This window comes from Ambystoma mexicanum, chromosome 4q, assembly GCF_040938575.1.
Source record: "Ambystoma mexicanum isolate Mex_15411 chromosome 4q, UKY_AmexF1_1, whole genome shotgun sequence".
Taxonomy (NCBI): Eukaryota; Metazoa; Chordata; class Amphibia; order Caudata; family Ambystomatidae; genus Ambystoma; species Ambystoma mexicanum.
This window is the reverse complement of record NC_090928.1, coordinates 1,186,803,468-1,186,822,976: the sequence shown is the minus strand read 5'-3', so window position 1 is coordinate 1,186,822,976 and position 19,509 is coordinate 1,186,803,468. Positions and strand designations below refer to the sequence as shown.

The window sequence follows — 19,509 nt, the reverse complement described above, 5'->3', positions numbered from 1 at the left end:
GCCTCCACTGATCTCTGCCTCAATGCCTGTAAAACCGAGATTGCCTGCTCCCTCCTTCTTCCCCTAACTCTGGCCTTCCTCCTAGGGCTCTCTCCCTGCACCTTCAACTGTAGCCAGAAACCTTGGAGTCATCTTCCACTCCTCTCTCTCCTTCCTGCCTCACGCTAAGGACATTGCCAAGCAGTCCAACTATCAGCTCTTCCTTCTTAAAGGAATTCTACCTTTTCTCACTTTCCCTCAGAGGCTCAATGTAACTCAAGCCCTAGTTCCCTCTAGACTTGACTACTGTTACAGCCTTCATCTGAATCTTCCTTCTTCCACTCTGCAACCCCTTCAGCTTATCCAGAACAGGGCAGCAAAACTTATCCTTGGCCTTACGTCCAGGGACCGCATCTCTCCTGCACTAAAAAGTCTTCACTGGCTCCTGGTTGCTGCACAGATTAAATTCAAATCCCTCTGCATCATCCACAAGGCTGTCTGGGCCCGGGGACCACACTATCTTCAACTTTATCTCACTAAATACTCTCTCTCTGGACCACTTGGCTCCAGGGGTCTAACCTCTCGCCCTGGCTTTTCAACCAGAACCTGGCAACTCTCGCCCACTGCATTGCCATTTTCTGCTCAAAGTTACAGTGCTACGCTGATGACACTCAACTCATTTTCAGGCTGCCCTCTGCCACCTCTTCTCCCTCTCTCATCTCTGATTGCCTAACTGCCATTCAAGATTGGTGTGCCGCCAATGATCTTTGTCTGAATGCCAGCAAGACGGAGATCCTCCTCATCGGCACACCTTCAGCATACTTTCCCCTCACTCTCTGGCCGGCCTCCTACCCCCACCTGCGAGGCTAAGAACCTCGGGGTCATCTTTGACTCCACCCTTTCCTTCTCCGCCCACTTCTCTGAGGTCTCTGAAAAGTCAAATTTCCGACTGCACCTCCTCAGAGGTACTCTGCCTTTCCACTCCTTCCCCCAGAAGCTCATGGTATCTCAAGCTCTGGTTCTCTCTAGCTTGGACTATTGTAACAGCCTCTTTCTAAATCTACCTGCCTCTACTCTCCTCCCTCTGCAACTAATCCAGAACAGGACTGCAAGACTTGTCCTTGGCCTCAAGCCCTGGGATCGTATATCTCCAGCTCTGAAATCTCTCCACTGGGTCCCAATGGATGCAAGGATTAAATTCAAAACCCTCTGCATTGTCCACAAGGCTTTCTGGGGCCTGTGTCCAAAATACCTTCAGCTATCCCTCTGCAAATACCTCCTCTCTCGAGCTCTTCGCTCCTCTACCTCCAACTCACTCAGGGTCAGTCGTTTTTCTAAGAAACGAGCTGGGGTAGATCTCTGTCTTCGGCTGGGGCCTCCCTCTGGAACAGCCTCCCTGCCACTCTAAAACTTGAGGAGAACCATCTCCGGTTCCTGAAGCACCTCAAGACCTTCCTCTTTTCTTCTGCCTTCGCTCCCCCTCTCCCCTGCTGATCTGTTCTCTCTTGGCACCGTGCACCTGGCCACCCCCTGTCTTTTGGGCCCAGGTACCTGTCATCCTGTCACCCTCCCGCACTGCCTCCGGGTCACCCCTTGCACTGGGTTCTGTATCTGTACCCATACAGCCCCCACTTTTTCTTCCTGCACTTATCAGACCTACCCTGTCTTCTGCCTTAAACCTAGCACTTGAAAATTGCTGGCTGCATTACCACTGTTTGTTGCCTTTATTATTTATTTATTGTTATTTATCTGTTTCTCCTCGGCTTCGCACTTTCCACCTCTCCCCCATTCCATGCACTTTTGCCCACCCCCCTCTCCCATCCACTTGCGCGTTCTCAATGTCACTGGGCCTAGTAAGATTGCTGTTTTGTTCTCCCCTGTTCCCCTCCCTTGCCTTGTCGCTCTCCGAAACACTTGTGTACGAGCGCGATAGAAATAAAATATCAGTCTATGGCACCAACTTTTTGTGTGTAAAGCGTTTACTAAAGAGAGGGCAGGGGGTCGCTCACTTTCCTCTGCGGGCTCCCTCCTTTGGATTAGCCTCCTCCTCCCCCTGCGCCTTGAGCAGGATCTTCTCAAATTCTGAAAGCTCCTTAAGATGTTCCTTTTTTCCTCCTCCTTTCCTCCTTCTCTCCTCTGCTAATCCCATAGTTGCTGAATTGGTGTCCTTCTGCATCTTTAGGGCCTTGACCTCCCATACCAATTCTTCCCAGCTCCTGTCTATCCACAGCACTTTGCATCTGCACAACCTCCACTCTGGAGAATTGCACTTCTCCTGCGGCCCACGCTGTGTAGCACTCAACATTTCTAGCACTTCGTCTATGGCTCACCCACAAGCTCGGACTCACCCCCTCTTCCCACTTCCTTTCTGCACTTGCACGTTCTGAATACTCACAAGGCATAGTATATTTGTCCCTTTTCCTCTTCCCCCTCTGTTCTTAAATATTGTGTTGTAATGTATTTCCCACCCTCGCTCCCTCTCTGCCCTGTGTGCGCTTTGAAACAGTATATTCTTATTGTATAAGTGCCTAACAAGCACTATAAATACCCAATAAATAAATATCAAGTGAAAGCAAAAATTGAATGGTTGGAAGTGCATGATACATCAAGAGCCCTGTATTACACTATCAGAGATGCATGTTGCCACTTGTTTCAACAAAACAAAAACACCAAAAGACATATCAAGCAACAGATCTAACTAGAAACATATTTCTAATGAACATATTCTTCCCACAGATTCCTTATTTTTTGAAACAGCTCCTTTGACACATTAGGATCTCAAAACCTTTTCATACCCACTACTTGCTCCGTGCAGCTCCGATCTTGGCCTCTTATTCTCGTTGGTGACCTCTGATGGAAGGGTGACATTATAGGTGTGCTTGTATGGAGCCATCCACTCATAAGCTATTCCAGACTTGTTATATGGCCTAGACATTTATCCCAGGCTTGACAATTTAGAATTAGAGAAGCTAGAATCCTGTTATGGAGGAAAGTAGTAAGACTACCCAATTGTGTCCCCATAACCTTAATACGTTTTGAGGTGGGGTTGATCTCCCTTTTGGCATCACAGAAATTAGAATTATCCTACTACTATTCCACAAGATAGCGCAGAGCATAGATAATTCGTTTCATAACACATTTCTGAAAGAAATGAAAGATGGTAACATGAAGGGCTCTTTGGGAGAATTTAAACAACAATGTGAATGTATATTGAAACCAAATGAGGTGTCTATAGCACTGCTGTGTGAAAATCGGTACAACGTCCTTTCATCGCAGGACGTTTTTTTCACAGGGTTTTTTACTGCTAATATTTTAACAAAAAAACCCTCGATTTTTTTTGCGGGGTTCGAAAATATATATATGGTATGTGGGTGTTTGGGAATAGATTAAAACTGAAAGGGAATGGGGGCTTTGGAGGGGAGCTTCCAAAAATATATATTTTTTAAATTCGATCGTTTTTTTCATAAAGAAATTCACTGTAAAAATCCCACCGAAAAAAACATCCCGCGATGAAATGACATGGAACCATAGCCTCTCCGGAGAAAGCAATACTGAATGCAGAAAGCAAGGAATTCTACAGAAAAACCTGCAACAATCTCCAGATGTCTGCTACAGAGACATACTTCCAAGGTTTTGACTTAATACTCTCCGCACTAGAGAGATTGAACGAAAACACATAATGCATAATACTGGTTTGTGCCGACACTGCGGAACACGGGTAGAAACCCTGAAGCATTTGATGATCAATTGTGTTGCTCTTCAGAAGTTTAGAGAAGAGTTTTTTTCTACATGTGTTCATGCCTTAGAGTCATTGATTCAGAATACTTTTGGAAATATATCTTACAAGGTCACACCACCTCCATGATTATTAGAGTATTTATATTTCTGAAAAAGATTAACATTATAGTTTGAAGGAAGCCTGGAAAAGGTGTGGAATGAATGGAAAGACAGAAACAATTAACATTAGTCTGTAATAACGATTGAGAAAATTTTAACAACATTCTTGAATGTAAATTGGTTTGATATATTGTTTTAAAAAATATATTATTGGATTGTTTGATAGTGTTTTGAGTAAAATGTATAAGGTTTGAAATAAACAATTTGTACAATAACAACATTTAAAAAAAGAAAGGAATTTTGTTGTGTGTGTCCAAGGCATTCTAGGAACAAGAGACTTTTGAATGGTAAAGAGACTTTATCGCAGTAGGCCCTAACTTATGTTCTGAACTGCATCCTCGTACCACAGACGCCAGAGTGTGTTCAAAGCTTGAGTGGGCCACCTTGTCCCATGCTGAAAATCTGGGGACGGGAACCTCACTGTTCAGTCATCCTGATACATTCGTTTTGAACACTGTTTTCTTTTACATACATATTTTCCCAGCACAGCAGGCAATAGGTTTTGTTAGTGTAGGCCATTTTGTTTTGACAGACATCATGAGGACTATTTTATTTATTCGTTTATGGTTGTGCGTGCTCCTATCTTTAGATATAGGGCTAGCTAGGTGTTTTCCTAACCCATACTGTTAAAAAAATAACTTGAACTGTGCATCATTTGTGTCTGTCTTCACTATTGATAGCATGTTTTCCTTACAGCGGTGATGCGCGTGGATTGCATGTATAGTTTCATTAGCATGTCTATATAACCAATCAGGGTAACTCATTATTTTTGCCTGCTAGCTTTCAAGACCATCAGTGTCTCTTCCAACCAACAGTAATGACATGACACTGGTTAGTAGACAGGTTTAGTACATCTATTCAAGATAAGTAAAAGTGTCTAATAAGCAACACATAAAGCTATTGTGTCATTTTAGGAATGTGCAACCCTCATTCATTGTTTACATGCACCTATCAATTAGCAGTTTCTCAGCTGGGTAAAAAGTAGCTCTTGTTTAGTTTTGGCTATTAGTGCTTCTCACGCGCACTTATAAGCTGAAACTATTGCATGATGAGCACAGGTAGAAGTCAGATAATATTTGAGGAGGGACACACAGCTTGTGGGCTTTTGGTTATTTACCAACCCACTGACTGCCTGTAAACATGCTAAAACCTATGACCATTTCCAGCCACTACCGCCCCGTCCCTGCCCAGAACACATCTTCCTGAGATCTCTGAGTTAGCTTTTTCAAGAAGTAACAATACATGTTGCCCTTCCTGTGCATTTTAATATTCAGTCTGTTGAGAGTTCATTGTTTTTGTTTTTTAGTTGTAAATGTGCTACTGGTATAACACTGAGTCCAAAATGTGCTACTGGTGTAAAAAATATACTAACCAAGTGTACTTTCCACCACTTAATTTATATCTGTTGCTTGCACTGACAACGGGTTTGGCTTCTCTATAGGTACTGCTCTCTTATGCCCAGGTAATCATATAATTTTCCAGCAGTTGCCATCTTAATGCCAGGTATTAAGATTATATTATTGTCTTGCAAATGCCTGCCCCATGCCTACACACAAAGGCCCATACTGTTGGCTTTGCATTTGCTTCTTTTTTCATCGCGCTAGCTTGAAAGACAAATGTCAGAATAGCATAGGCTTGTCATACACATGTAATGGTACAAATAAAGCATTTATTTATTTTTCTCAATAATCTTTCACTCGGAATAATGTTAATGTGTTTATTGTGCTGGTTTATTGTCTTGTGGGATGCTCATTGCAACCCCAGTACGTTGCCTGGGACTGACTGTGGAGCTGCCCAGCACACTGACTTAAGGACCCTGTTCAGAAATAGTGCATGCCTGTTACAGATACATTTTCCAAATGTCACTGCATCTGATGTAGACCAGAACAACTGCATCCCATGGTCCAAGTTGCATGCAGGTTTCTTGAACACACATATTAAATAACCTCTTCTACAGTTGGATTTTAAACTTAACTATGAAAGTGGGAGGAACCTCCAATGATACTTGATGGGAACTCAGGACAAACATGCTTGCCCTTAGAATTTAAGGGGTTAAAATATGTATCTGTAACATATTTAATTTTATGATTTCCCTTCCTTTCATTTGATATAGCTAACCCACTTTATTCTTTACCTTTCGTTGGATGATTTGTTATTTTACCTTAATCTAACCTTCGAAGGGATTGTGTCCTCCGACGTATTCCTTATCTTAGATATCTCTTTCCAGCTTTGCTGGCCTCGGAAATTTTTTCTCTCTAGAGGGCGCTGCGCGTCGACGTCCGCCGAGTCGATGTCCCTCGCCAGCCGCCGTATCGACGTCATCCTGCCTATAAAGGCCGCGCGCAGCGTCCGTTGCTCAGTTCTGTTTTTCCGCGCTTACTCAGTGCCTCGGAATATCGTTGCTCAGTTTTGTACATATATGATTCCATTTTCCTCGAGATATTTAATCCATACTCGATGGCTTCCTCGTCTGAACCGACGACCCCTCGGTCCGGCTTTAAAAAATGCAGAGACTGTGGAAAAAAGATGTTGATAACGGACCCTCACAGGGTCTGTCTGTGGTGTTTGGGAGCTGAACACCATTGTTCGGAGTGTGAGGACTGTATTTCCATGACAGCTAAAGCCCTGAAGGAGCGTAGGGGGAAGCTGGAAAAAGGTAAGACTTCTAAAGCTTCTTCTTCCTCGACGAAGTCGAGACATTCGTCTCCTCGTCACCATTCGTGCTCCAGGTCTCGAAGCGGGTCCCATCATTCTTCGAGATCGAAGCACTCGAAAAGGAGACGCCGAAGATCCCCTTCTTCGTCCTCCTCTTCCTCTGTTTCACCTAAGAGAATCCCTTCCCCACGAAGCATAGTTCCCGGGCTGAATGGGAGGAATTCCGAAGAAATATGATGAGCGTCTTCGAGAAAGCGGCCTCGACCCCCTCGAAGACTGCCGAGAGCGATGCTCTGGTCGAAAGACCTGAAGGTCCAAAACGCTGCGAGTCGCAGCACCCGGCGAAGGAAGCTTCTCGAGTGCGTCACGAACCCTCGAGTAAAGCAAAGACCTCGAATACTTCTTCGAAGGTTCCGTCGACGAAGGTTCCGTCGATGCCGAGGTCGGTGTCTTCGACGCCGTTGTCGAAGGGACCTTCGACACACGGGTCTGTCGACTCGACGGCATCCTCGACACCGGCGTCGACGCCAAGGAAAGTCACGGTTGCGGCGCACCCATTGGCTATTCCCAGGTCTTCGATGTCGATGTCGTCGAGATTGTCGATATCCTCGAGCAAAATTCCGATTCTATCGAAGACCTCGAGGCCTCCACCTTTGTTTTCGCCGCCACTTTCGAAGCCTTCGACATCGGTGTCGACGACATCGACGTTTTCGAGGCCGATTACGACAAGTTTGGCACCCTCTGCCTTGGAGATGGGTTTCACACCCTTTGTGAGCTCAGACCAATTGAGAACAATGTCTTCAATTATGGAAGAGAGAGAACTGTTTGATCAAGAAGAGCCATTTGAGTTGCAGGGATCTGCAACCCCAGTTCAAGAGGAGTTATCCTCAGAGGAACGCATATTAAATGAACTCCATGATTCCTTACATGAGGCAAGTGGTTTAGACACTTCCCCAGAGGTGGAGTTCGTTAGGCCAGACCCGGGGGAGCATGCTGAAACTCCTTATAGAGCCTTAATGGCCAGGATTACAGAATTTATGGGGTGGTCAACACCTTCACCGGCTTTCCAACAGGATGACCTCACGGATATTCTTGATAAAGGTCCACAGAAGGATCCTGTAGTACCTTTTATTAAAGCTCTTCAAAGAAAAATAATGACGAACTGGGAAACCCCAGAAGTCGTCCCGGCAGTAAATAAAAAACTGTCTGCTAAATACAGGGTATCTTCTGCATACCCGGAGTTTTTGTCCAAGCACCCATCACCAGAAAGTCTGGTGGTACAGGCAGCATCTTCTACTGACATCAAGACTGCTTACGCTACCGTCCCACAGGGCAGGGACGATAAGAAATACGATGCTATGGCTAAGAAAGTCTTTTCGGCAGGTAGCCTGGCGTTAAAATATATTAATGCTACTTGCACCCTTGCTTGATTTAGCCATACACTTTGGGAGTGTGCTTCTACAGCGGCTGACTGCATCCCGGAGGGAGAAGAAAGGGAGGCGTCCCTAAATATCATAAGGGACGGTAAAGACGCTATGTGTGAAGCCCTCCAGACGGGCATTGACTCGGCTGACAGTATCAGCAGAGCAATGGCGGCAAGTACAACAACCAGGAGATTTGCTTGGTTGAGAAAGTCTGGTTTGCCCCAGATGTGCAAGCCAGGCTCTTGAATATGCCATTTGATGGCTCTTCTTTGTTTGGGAAAAAGGCGGATGACAGTTTAGAAAAACTGCAAACATCAAAGGCAGCAGCAAAATTCCTAGGCGCTGCGATCCGTCAGACACCTTTTCGTCCCACAGGAACCTCTGCGAGAGGTAAGTCTTTTCGCTTCTCCTCCGCATTCGGAAGAGGTAGAGGACGACCGGCTCAAATGGGACAAAGAAGAACTACCCAAGGTGGACGGGGTAGATATTCAAAAGCCGCAGCAACAGCAGGTGCCTCTTTACCATTGGCATCTGCATCAGCCGCCCCAAAACCACTCTGAGAACTTCCCTCACAAGACACCTGTAGGAGGCAGGTTAACTCAACATCTGGCGGAATGGCAGGCTATCACGTCAGATGCTTGGGCATTGGAGACAGTTGCACAAGGTTACTGCCTGCCTCTCCTACGCATACCTCAGAGTCATCCACCGGGGATCAGCTCTCAAAACGCTCCAGATCCGCTCCTCTTGCAGGAAATTTTAGACCTGCTAGAGAAAGGTGCCATAGAACCGGTACCTGTAGCGGAGAGGAACAAGGGCTGGTACTCCCCTTACTTTCTCATACCAAAGAAAGACGGAGGACTGAGGCCCATCTTGGACTTGCGGGAATTGAACAAATTCCTCAGGAAAGACAAATTCAAGATGGTAACTCTCTCAGATCCTTCAGGCCCTCCAGTTCCAGTACTGGTTGGTATCTCTGGACCTTTAGGACGCTTATTTCCATGTGCCAATCCATCTCAAACACAGGAAATACCTGAGGTTCACAATTGGCAACTCTCATTATCAATTTCGAGTTCTGCCATTTGGGCTGACCTCCGCTCCGAGGGTCTTCACCAAGTTAATGTCGGTAGTGGCTGCAAGTCTAAGGAGGGAAGGGATTCACGTCTACCCCTACCTGGACGATTGGTTGATCAGAGCTGTATCTTCGGAACAAGCTCAGATCCAGCTAGATTATGTTTGCCACTCCCTTCACAGACTGGGCTTCTCCCTCAATTTAAAGAAGTCACAAATGATACCATCGCAGAGACTCCAGTTCATCGAAGCGATCCTGGACACTTCCCTGGGAAAAGCCTCGCCACCAGAGGTGAGGGCTCAAGATATTCTACAGATGGTCACCAAGTTTCAAAATGCCCAACGTCTCCCAGCCTTCGACTTTTTGAGGTTGCTAGGCCTCATGGCATCCTGCATTTTCCTAGTGCCAGAGGCTCGCCTGAGAATGAGATCTCTCCAGTGGGCACTGAGAACTCAGTTATCACAATTCTCAGGGAGAATGACAGATCTTCTTCAGGTTCCCGACAGGGTGGCTCGAGACCTTCAGTGGTGGGCCTGTCAGGAGAACATCTTGAAAGGAGAACTGTTTTGGCAACCATGGCCGGAGATAACAGTAGTCACAAACGCCTCACTCACGGGGTGGGGAGCCCATGCCAACAACTTGACCATCAGCGGTCGTTGGTCTCCATCGGAGTCCAGACTACACATCACCCTGTTAGAGCTGAGGGCCATCAGACTTGCGCTGAAGGCTTTTCTGCCATCTGTACAACGAAAGAATGTCCTGATAATGACGGACAACACAGTGGCCATGCATTACCTCAACAAAAGAGGAGGCGTAGGATCACTACCACTGTGCAGAGAGGCGATGCAGCTCTGGTTTTGTGCAGTCCAAGAAGGAATCTCTCTATCGGCAGTTCACCTAGCCGGAGAGAAGAACTTGACAGCGGACGCTCTGAGCAGGCAGAGCACAGTCTCCCACGAGTGGGAACTAGACCAGGAAGTCCTTCAAGAGATCTTCGCCCTTTGGGGAACCCCTCAGGTGGATCTGTTCGCCACCAGTGTCAACAGGAAGTGCGATCTGTTCTGCTCAAGGGAATTTCCCCCGAGAGGAGCTCTGGGAGACGCGTTCATAGTGGACTGGGAGTTTCCACTCCTGTACGCGTTTCCACCAGTCCCTGTCATTCCTCAGATGATCAGGAAGTTGAGAAGATTCCGGAAAACCATGATCCTAATTGCCCCAGATTGGGCCAAGAGAACGTGGTACCCGGACCTTCTAGACTTGTCCATCTGCCCTCCAATTCGACTTCCACTCAGAGAGAATCTGCTCTCACAGAAGGGAGGTCAGGTTCTCCATCCAGACATCAAAACCCTCAACCTTCACGGTTGGCTTCTGAAAGACTGAGGTACAAGGATTGGGACCTCCCTGATGACGTTATGGAGGTGTTGCTTTCGGCAAGAAGGCCAGCAACAAAATCTTTATACCGCTGCCGTTGGAACAGATTTTGCAGCTGGTGTAGGGAAAAGAATATTGATCCCTTTTCATGTGGTACACCAATGGTTTTGTCCTTTCTACTTTATTTAGCAAATTCAGGCCTTCAAGTTGGCACCATCAAGGGCTATCTTGCAGCGCTATCCATCTTTAAGTGCACTACGGAAGAACCATCCTATTTCAACTTACCCTTGGTAATACAGTTTCTAAAGGGGTTAACTAACGTTTATCCCCCAAGACCATTCCAGGTTCCCCTATGGGATTTAAATTTAGTCCTAACTTTCCTGATGGGCACACCTTTCGAACCACTCCACTCTTGTTCGTTAAGGTTTCTTACCCTTAAGACTGTTTTATTAGTAGCACTTACATCTGCTAGAAGGGTGAGCGAGTTACAAGCTCTTTCTTGTAAATACCCTCATACAATCTTTCACAAAGACAAAGTTGTTCTGCAAGTGAAGCCTAATTTCCTCCCAAAGGTGGTTTCTGAATTTCATATCACACAGAAGATTACCCTTCCATCTTTCTATCCTCCTCCCCATCCGAGGAAAGAGGAAGAGAGGTTACACAGGCTGGACCCAAGAAGGGCTTTAAGTTTTTACATTAGTAGACTGGCTAGGATAAGACAAGAAGACCAGCTGTTTGTAGGCTACGCAGGTCACAAGCTGGGGCTACCGATAACTAAGCAGACCATTTCCAGATGGATTATTTTAGCCATTTCGGAATGGCCTCAAAATCTTAGGGCTCATTCGAACAGAGGTATCGCAGCCTCATCGGCCCTCAAAAGAGGAGTGCCAGTTCGAGACATAGGTGCGGCTGCCACATGATCTTCCGTCCATACCTTTACACGGTTTTACAACTTGGATTCGTCCTCCAGTCCGGAAACTAGATTTGGAAGGGCAGTATTGCACTCTATTCATCAATAAGAGGAAGCATGAAGTCAGTACTCCCACCTCCAATAACAGAATACTGCTATGGGAGCCTATCTAAGATAAGGAATACGTCGGAGGACACAATCCCTTCGAAGAACAAGTTACTTCTTACCTTGTAACGTTCTTTCGATGGGATGTTCCTCCGACGTATTCCTTATCGACCCTCCCATCCATCCCCGCAGTACTACTTCCCTTGTTGTTGCAGTTTACGCTCCTTCAGGGTGATTAGTCTAGTCCAGAAAGAATTATTGTGGGCTACAAAACGGAACTGAGCAACGAACGCTGTGCGCAGCCTTTATAGGCAGGATGACGTCGATACGGCGGCTGTCGAGGGACATTGACTCGGCGGACGTCGACGCGCAGCGCCCTCTAGAGAGAAAAAATGTCCGAGGCCAGCAAAGCTGGAAAGAGATATCTAAGATAAGGAATACGTCGGAGGAACATCCCATCGAAAGAACGTTACAAGGTAAGAAGTAACTTGTTCATCTTCTTGATGTTCATAGTTATATTAATTTTTGTTATTTAATTTTGTTTTTAGGCTACTGTTCAAGATGAGCTTGTTCAAGTTCAACCCAAATTCAAGGGCAATCTACTTGATTCGGTAGCAAGTTATCAAGAGGAAGTTACAAACTTTGTGAACCAGTATGACAATGTAAGTTTATGTCTGCTAACCTACTAATGTATTTGTTCACATGTTATTTTTACCTTGAATTTTTTTTTTTTAAATCTTGAAGTGAAAATATGTGTGTTTTTTGTAACCAGAATGTGCATCTACATGCAAGAATTAATTTGCCTCTTCACCATCTACCATTAAGTCCCTTCTTTCAGTTAATTTTCTCATAAAATATTTACTGATGTCTTAAATTTCATTTCACGGGCATGCCTCTGGTCTGCAGCAGAAGTTTGGACAGAACAGAATGGTCAGACAGTGGAGTTTCAGCTTCTTCCTGCAAAAAAAAAAACACTCTGCCACTTCATTACGAGACAATCTGCAGCAGCAGTTTTGGCAGAACAGTAGGAAGGCAGCATAGGGACCCCAAGGAGGTTATGCTGTTTCGGCTTCTTCCTACAACAGAAACACACCACAAGGTTAGTGTCAATTTGTGGTTCCATGTAATAATGTTGCCACAAAAATCTCGCCATGCAAAAATATCGCCGACAAATGGCCGTTTTTTGTGGTGACATTATTGCATGGAACATGTGGGGGATACCCCTGCAACCCCCAAACTGTTTTCCCGGCGATATTATTTACGGCGACCATATATATGGGGATATTATTACCTGATACCCAATTTGTGTACTGTAGAAGGATTGAAAGGAAGGATTTAACGTCTTCGTACTGTGAGAAACCTGAAGGCCAAATGAGAAAGCAAGGGAAGTGAATCCTGCAAACAGTGAAATATGTAAAAGTAGAATTGTGACGGTAAAGAACGGTCAGGGCCCAGAAGAGAGGGACCAAGGGGTGAGCCACTATTAACCTAATCGAGAGCCAAAGTGAACCCGGTGAAGGAAGGCTAACAGTTGAGGGGGATCAGAATCCGGCAGAGGAATCCGGCAGAAGAGGATCCAAGGGTGAAAAGTTGATACCTCAAAGATTGGTGAAAGTAAGAGCCAGAAGGAAAATCAAAAGTGAATAGTGAAAGAGAAGAGAAGAGAAGTCTCAAAGAAAACCCAATATATGAGATTGGGAAGGAAATGCCATCTCTTCAAACATCAGAAAAAGGCACCAAAACCCCTTCTACCAACAATAACATTCTGGAAAACCCATCTTTACTATTCAGCGAGCAACCAAATAGGAGAAGGGGTAAGAAACTCAAGTGGAATGTTACACGAGACACGGGGGAGCAAAACTCTCTGGATATATCTGAAACCTGACAGCTGGAAACATTCCTTTTCTGTGGTGAAAGAGGCATCATTAGGGAATTCTGACCAGAAAAGACCTAAGGAACTATTTAACACTCAAAAAAGGGAAAGCAAGATCCAAAAGAGAAAGAGAGGTAAAAGAGCTACTTGAGTCATCTCCAAAAGACCTGATCAACCAGGAAGGGGTTCATAGTCCCAACAATAGCAATCCCGGTAATATGCTGGATAACTTGGACCAGCATGCTATGTGTTCCATGGTGGAATTTCCCCATGAAACCCCACTTTCCAACCAGCATAGGGGAAGGGCATGTGAGAAACCTAAGGGTATTCTCCCAATGAGACTTTGAGAATCCCTTATTCAGGTGGCCTGGGAAGGGCTGGCGCTCTTAGATCCCAACTCTGGGGGTGGATGAGGGAGGCTCACCTGGGTAGGGGAACCCGGGATCATACTTGGGGGGATACCCCAGCTGAGACGCAGTATTACACAGGAGAGAGGGACGAGGAAGACAAGGTCTATTAATCCTTTATAGGCTGTACCAAATCGGCCTCCTTTCAATCCAACAAACGGCCTCTTACGAAAGCCAACAACCCCTCTGTATATAACCATTCCCTTAGAATCCCAATTCCCATTGCTCCCAGAAACTACCTATCCCAGAATCATTGCTTTTCTAATTCCTACTTGAATGATTCCAACTGTTCTTTTCCACGTCACTCTGATTATTGTTTCCCACACTCCCAACAGGCTCAGATAAAACACTAAAATTTCCACAATCCCTTTTGTTCATTTCTCGATCTTAGATATTCCGGTTTACCCTGCAACCCCTACCAATCCTGTCTTTCTGATTATCTTTTTCCGAAATCTCACAAAACCTCCTGCTTATTTCACAAACCTTCCCTATCCCATCCCCAAGGACATGTACAAACTCTACCTCTTCCCTTCTTTGACACCCACACTCATCTCCAATGTAGAAAACAATGGACCGGTAATAAAACTGTGTACCTGACCTGTCCCAATACAAAGGTCAGGCAAAGTCAGGCAATTGATCGGAATCGCATCCACCTGACGGCCCTTTCCTTTCCCCACAGGGATAAAAGGTGGAGTGAGAGAGCACAGTACGAGCAAGGCAAGAAAGGCGAGCACGGCAGACAGCACGACGAGACGGCTAATCAGGAGTGGCAGTTCAAGCGAAGAAGAAAGGCGACAGGAATCGAGAGGGTGGCGAGGAGAGAAGTGACCTTGCCCTTTTCATCCCAGATGCACAGAACTTTCGAGCAAGAAAGTCTAAGACTGTGAACAATAGCAGGAGGGTCTTGCAGCAGATGTCAACGGTACACAAAGCCAGCCAATGCCGATAAGCAGGAGCGAGGGAAGCTCCTGCGCCCGTGGTACTGGCCTTGACTCAAGAAAAGCCACAAGCCAAGCGGTTCATCACGGCTGGTGAGTCGAGGGGAGAATCAATAAAAACCGGGCTGTGTTGAGTAAGAATCACAAAATGGCAAGTTTTGAACCAATTTCTACGAACTTTGAAAGAAATGTAATAAGTGTTAAAGTGGAAACCAGTTGCAGGCGGAAACCAGCACCATGTGGGTGCTAACTCAAGAGACTCTGGTCTTGCCCCATATGAGAGAAACTACAAATATCAGCAGGCCGTAGGAGAGCCAGCGGAATAGGTCAAAGTGGTCATACTGAGGGTCAAGCAAAATCCCTGTGCAATCGAAAGACTTTGATCTACAAATTGTGTGAAAGCAACGGAAGTGAAACCCGCCAAATGAGAAAGCAAGGGAAGTGAATCCTGCAAACATTGAACTGTGTACAAATAGAATTGTGACAGTAAAGAAGGGTCAGCGCCCAGAAGAAAGGGACCCAGGGGTGAGCCACTATCACCCTAATCGAGAGTCATAGTGAACCCGGTGAAGGGAGGCTAACAGTCGAGAGGGATCAGATTCCGACAGAGGAGGATCCAAGGGTGAAAACTTGTGACCCCAAAGATTGGCAAATGTAAGAGCCAGAAGGAAAAGCAAAAGTGAATAGTGAAAGAGAAGAGAAGAGTCTGAGCCCGACCGAGGGAGATCCGGCTGAGACTGTGAAGGGTCAGCGCCCAGAAAGAGGGGGACCAAAGGGTGATCCCATGCCCCAGCAAACATTGGAAACAAACTTCCATTTAGTGAAGGTACTTTTGTTTTTGTTAGTTGAAGAACTCAGGTCCTCGAAGGCAAGAGACTTTCAAGGAAACAGGACTTGGCCATTGACGGTCCTGAGAGCTGCCATTAGAACTGTTGTCTCATACTGGAGAAGCCCAAGACTGTACTGTGCTCCAAGATCCCACCTTACCCCGTGCTCAAAACGTGGAGAAGGGAGACGCACGCTACGGCATCCTGACATAATATTTGAGAAGGCTTCTTTCTTTTCTTGAGAATTATCCTACACCTAGTTTGTATTACATATAAGGTTTGGCAATAGGTTTCCTAGTATAGGCCCTTTTATTTGACACAACGTCACTAGGACTGCCTTCTTTTTCATTTGATGGTCGTCGCTTGCTCCCATCTTAGATTTAAGTTTAGAATAGGCGTTTTTCCAAGTTGCATACAGAATTCATTGTTCAATAAACACCTTTGAACTGTGCTCACTTGTGTCTGTCATACAAAGTCATGCCACCACAACAGCATGCTGCAGCCCGCTGTGACTGGTTAGGAAGTGCAGAAGACACAGGAGGAGGGAGTTGTAAGGACCCAGAGGAGCATGTTCACCGCTTCCAGTTTTTTCCCAGATAAAAATCCATGCTGCTGCGCCATTGCATGGCATCCAGCAGATGAGGACTGACAGTTGGGGAAGATTTGGGTTTGCTGTGCTGCCCATCTGTGGTGTTTTCCAGTCAGAATAGTTTCAAAGTTTTGGATCCTGTATGACCTGATCTCAAGGAATTCTGGATGCTGAAAGGAACTTTACGAACGCCCCTTTCCTGACCCATTCCAAAGTGCTAGGTGATGATCAGTCCACACCTGCCTAATGCTGCTGGTGCTGGCACTTAATTTATATGACTAAGCAGGATTCCATCTTGATGATTTAAAAAGAAAATCTTGTATTTATTTTAAATTTTTCATCTTTACAGATGTAGTTCAATATTTCAATAATCATTCCAAAACTAATAACAGTGAACAGTCTCCATGCCTGGCGACTTATTTTGCCTATTAGGTCTTCTACGACACAGAATTATCTACCCTATCAAGGCAAGCATTAATATTAATCTCCCATACTTCAACAGACTATTCTATTCTTATTTGTATAAGAGAGCATTAGAATGATATGATGAGGTATGGGAGATTTGTGCTAGCAACCCTCAGACCTCAGCTTGTGTGGTACATCTCAAGTAGCATATATGGACATAGACCAAAGAAAGACTGAAAAAAGAGGTGTTCCATTTCTTGGTGGCATAAGGTTGTGTGACGGTAACACAGTATGTATGGCTGTGTCCCAAATATGATAAATTGTATTATCTTCTCTATAGTCTCGGCTCTGCACGCTTAAGTTCCCTTTCTGCTGTTGCCCACTTGATCATATTATCAGTCCATGTTGACATTGATTACGAACTTGTAGTTTTCGATTGCATTGTAATTTGTTGTTAGGCAGAATCCTATGCAATGCCCTTAGGGACCACTGCCCAGAGTTAAGACTACAAGTGGTAATACAAATTCACCTTTGGTACAAGCCTGTACTACACAGAAAGAGTAGTAGAGATTACACAAGGGACTACAATTACTGTGACTCAAGCAAACACAGACTGAAGGTTTCTGGTTAAAAAATATAAATACATTTATTTTTAAACCATCTGTTCACAAAACACTTCACTTCGAGTAAAAATAAAACCACACTTCAAATATACTACACACAACCAATTCCCCTTGTGCAGAACAATTCAAGGTAAGTACCTTAGGATTTGACAGACCGGTGTTATGAAACCAAGACGTTACCGGGAGTACATATGCGATCACTTTTCGAAAGTAATGACAGTTCGGTCTTACTAAAGACAAGCGTACCCGTGGGAAGAAATGTAACCATAGTCAAACACACTTAGCACATGAATTAACACACGAGAGTTGGGGATTAAAATCATAGGCAATACTTTTGTCAAGGCAGGGAGAATCAGAGGAAACTTTCCAACAAGAAGATAAAAGTCAAAAGGCCTGCACCAGTGTCAAGTGGAACAGGGTGCCTGTTGCCGAGGATCACACTGTTAGAACAGTTCACAATTCAAGACTGCCAGGTGTACTTAGATATTGTCAGAAGAGGAGGCAAAAGTTATAAGTGGGAAGGAAGAAAAGGGCAAGCCTTTGATGAGGAAGAAGTGTTCACCCCAATTCCTCGAAGTTGGACACAGTACCTTATTCGTTGAAGAAAGCTGGTGCCACGGCAGTTGTTCCTGGTAGTTTCCTGCAGACTCACGGTTCCTGGAGCTTCAGTCGTGGGGACAAGAAGGAGGACGTCAGGAGAGATCTGCACTACCCAGGGATGAGGTGAGCAGCAGCGAAGCAACAGTGAATAAAAGGTGTGCTCCTTTAAAACAGGAGAGGCTCTTCAGATGGCTATCCGCACCACTACAGCAGTGTGCAGCGATTTCAACCACAAAGAGGATCCTCTGGCTGTGGAAGATGAGCTGGTTGACCCCTCCAGGCTCAAGGGAAGAAGACTCCAGGCTGGTTCTTCTCTGGTCGTTGAATGGTAGATAGCTCAGGAATGCAGCAGGGCTTCACCGGGACTCGGGAGTTGCAGCAGCCGTCTTCTTCTCTGCTTCTCTTCAGTTCCTTGCAGTTCCAGTGGTGACTCTGACTTCTAGCCCAAGAGTCCTGCCTTTTATCTGAAAATCCCCCATTCACACAGCCTGGCTGTCAATCACTCAGAAGGTGGGTTGTCCGGCCTAGACAACCACCTCAGCCAATCAATACAAAGTGCGACTTGGGTCTCCAAGGAGAACCTGTGCAGGGGGTGACTACACCCCTCCCTCACATTCAGCCCACCTAGACACCCAGCGCCAAAGGAAGGCTTCTTCTTAGAAGCCCACCAAAAGACGGTGACCAAAGAAGGCAAACCTGGTTTGCCGCGCATAGTAAAACACAAGAAGGACTTTAACAAAAAGAAATGGCAACTAAACCCAACTGGAGCCGAAATAAAAAGCGGGTTCATGTTCGAAGCTAATACAATAGCCTGGAACAGTACCACGTTTATATGGTTTAATCGCGGTACAAAAGTTAGGGTAGATTCCACTGCCACCAGCCAAGTCTAAATGTTAAAATAGCAAAACAAAGCTCAGAGAGCAAAACACATGTAAGAGTGGGAAAAAGGCTCACACTCTTTACCAGGTGGAAAAAAATAAACCCCTGTAATCCAGCAAAGCTGCTGAGGGACTCACTACGTGAGGGAAATTAGCCATAAGTGAGAATTCTCCCTAACATTGGTCGATTAGCAAAGGTATTTCACAGTAATGCAAACTTAGTTACTAGCTTACTCCTTTTCTTATTGAGCCTTTGGGACTAGACTGAGAGTGCATAACATGATAGATGGGCCATCCCTCAGTTAGGAAACTTTTCTAGTTCTTCAATTCCTGTCTCCCAAAAAATCATGTACCTTGTGGGTAGATATGACCTCTGAAGACATTCATAGTGTATTCATTTGTAACGCCTATTGCAAAATACATTTCTGATGTTCCCACATGCTCAGCACCATTCTGCATCTTCTATCGGGGAGCCCAAATTTGCTTCCCATGTACCTCTTACTTTAAGTATTGCTTTGTGGTACATAACAATGATAGTATCATGTTATTAATTTCATCGATCTGTGGTGCCTTAGGGAATGTTGGGGTCATTTCCTGCGTTTAGCTGCTAGCTCAGCATAAGCTTGAAAACAGTTATTGCCCATGTTTAGCGCATTACCAAATGTTAACAAACATATGTATCTATTAGCCTCATATAATCACACCCATTCCTCTTATATTCACTTCCCTCCTAGTCTCTCTGTACTGATATAAAACGGCTGCTTCGGGCATAACCCATTGCCCCATATTGGGAGTTGGGGTAAATACATGTATTTTAATCCTTCCACTTTAGTATATCTTGTCTACACCAAGTGGATCAGCTTCAAATCCGACAGTAGTATTGATACCTGACTCCAAGGTAACAGCGGAGTGTTTAATAGGTTAATGGGATCAATCAGTACCTCCAATGCATTGATAAC

General features: G+C 45.2%; 1 protein-coding gene across 1 annotated transcript in view; it reads left to right on the top strand.

Annotated features, from left to right (window-relative positions):
* DNAH8 (dynein axonemal heavy chain 8) overlaps positions 1–19,509 on the top strand; it is an 8,835,797-nt gene that overhangs the window by 3,979,797 nt on the left and 4,836,491 nt on the right. Inside the window, exon 31 of the mRNA XM_069608756.1 lies at positions 11,959–12,072. Coding sequence (XP_069464857.1) covers positions 11,959–12,072 — 114 coding nt within the window. The remainder of the gene's footprint in view (positions 1–11,958; positions 12,073–19,509) is intronic.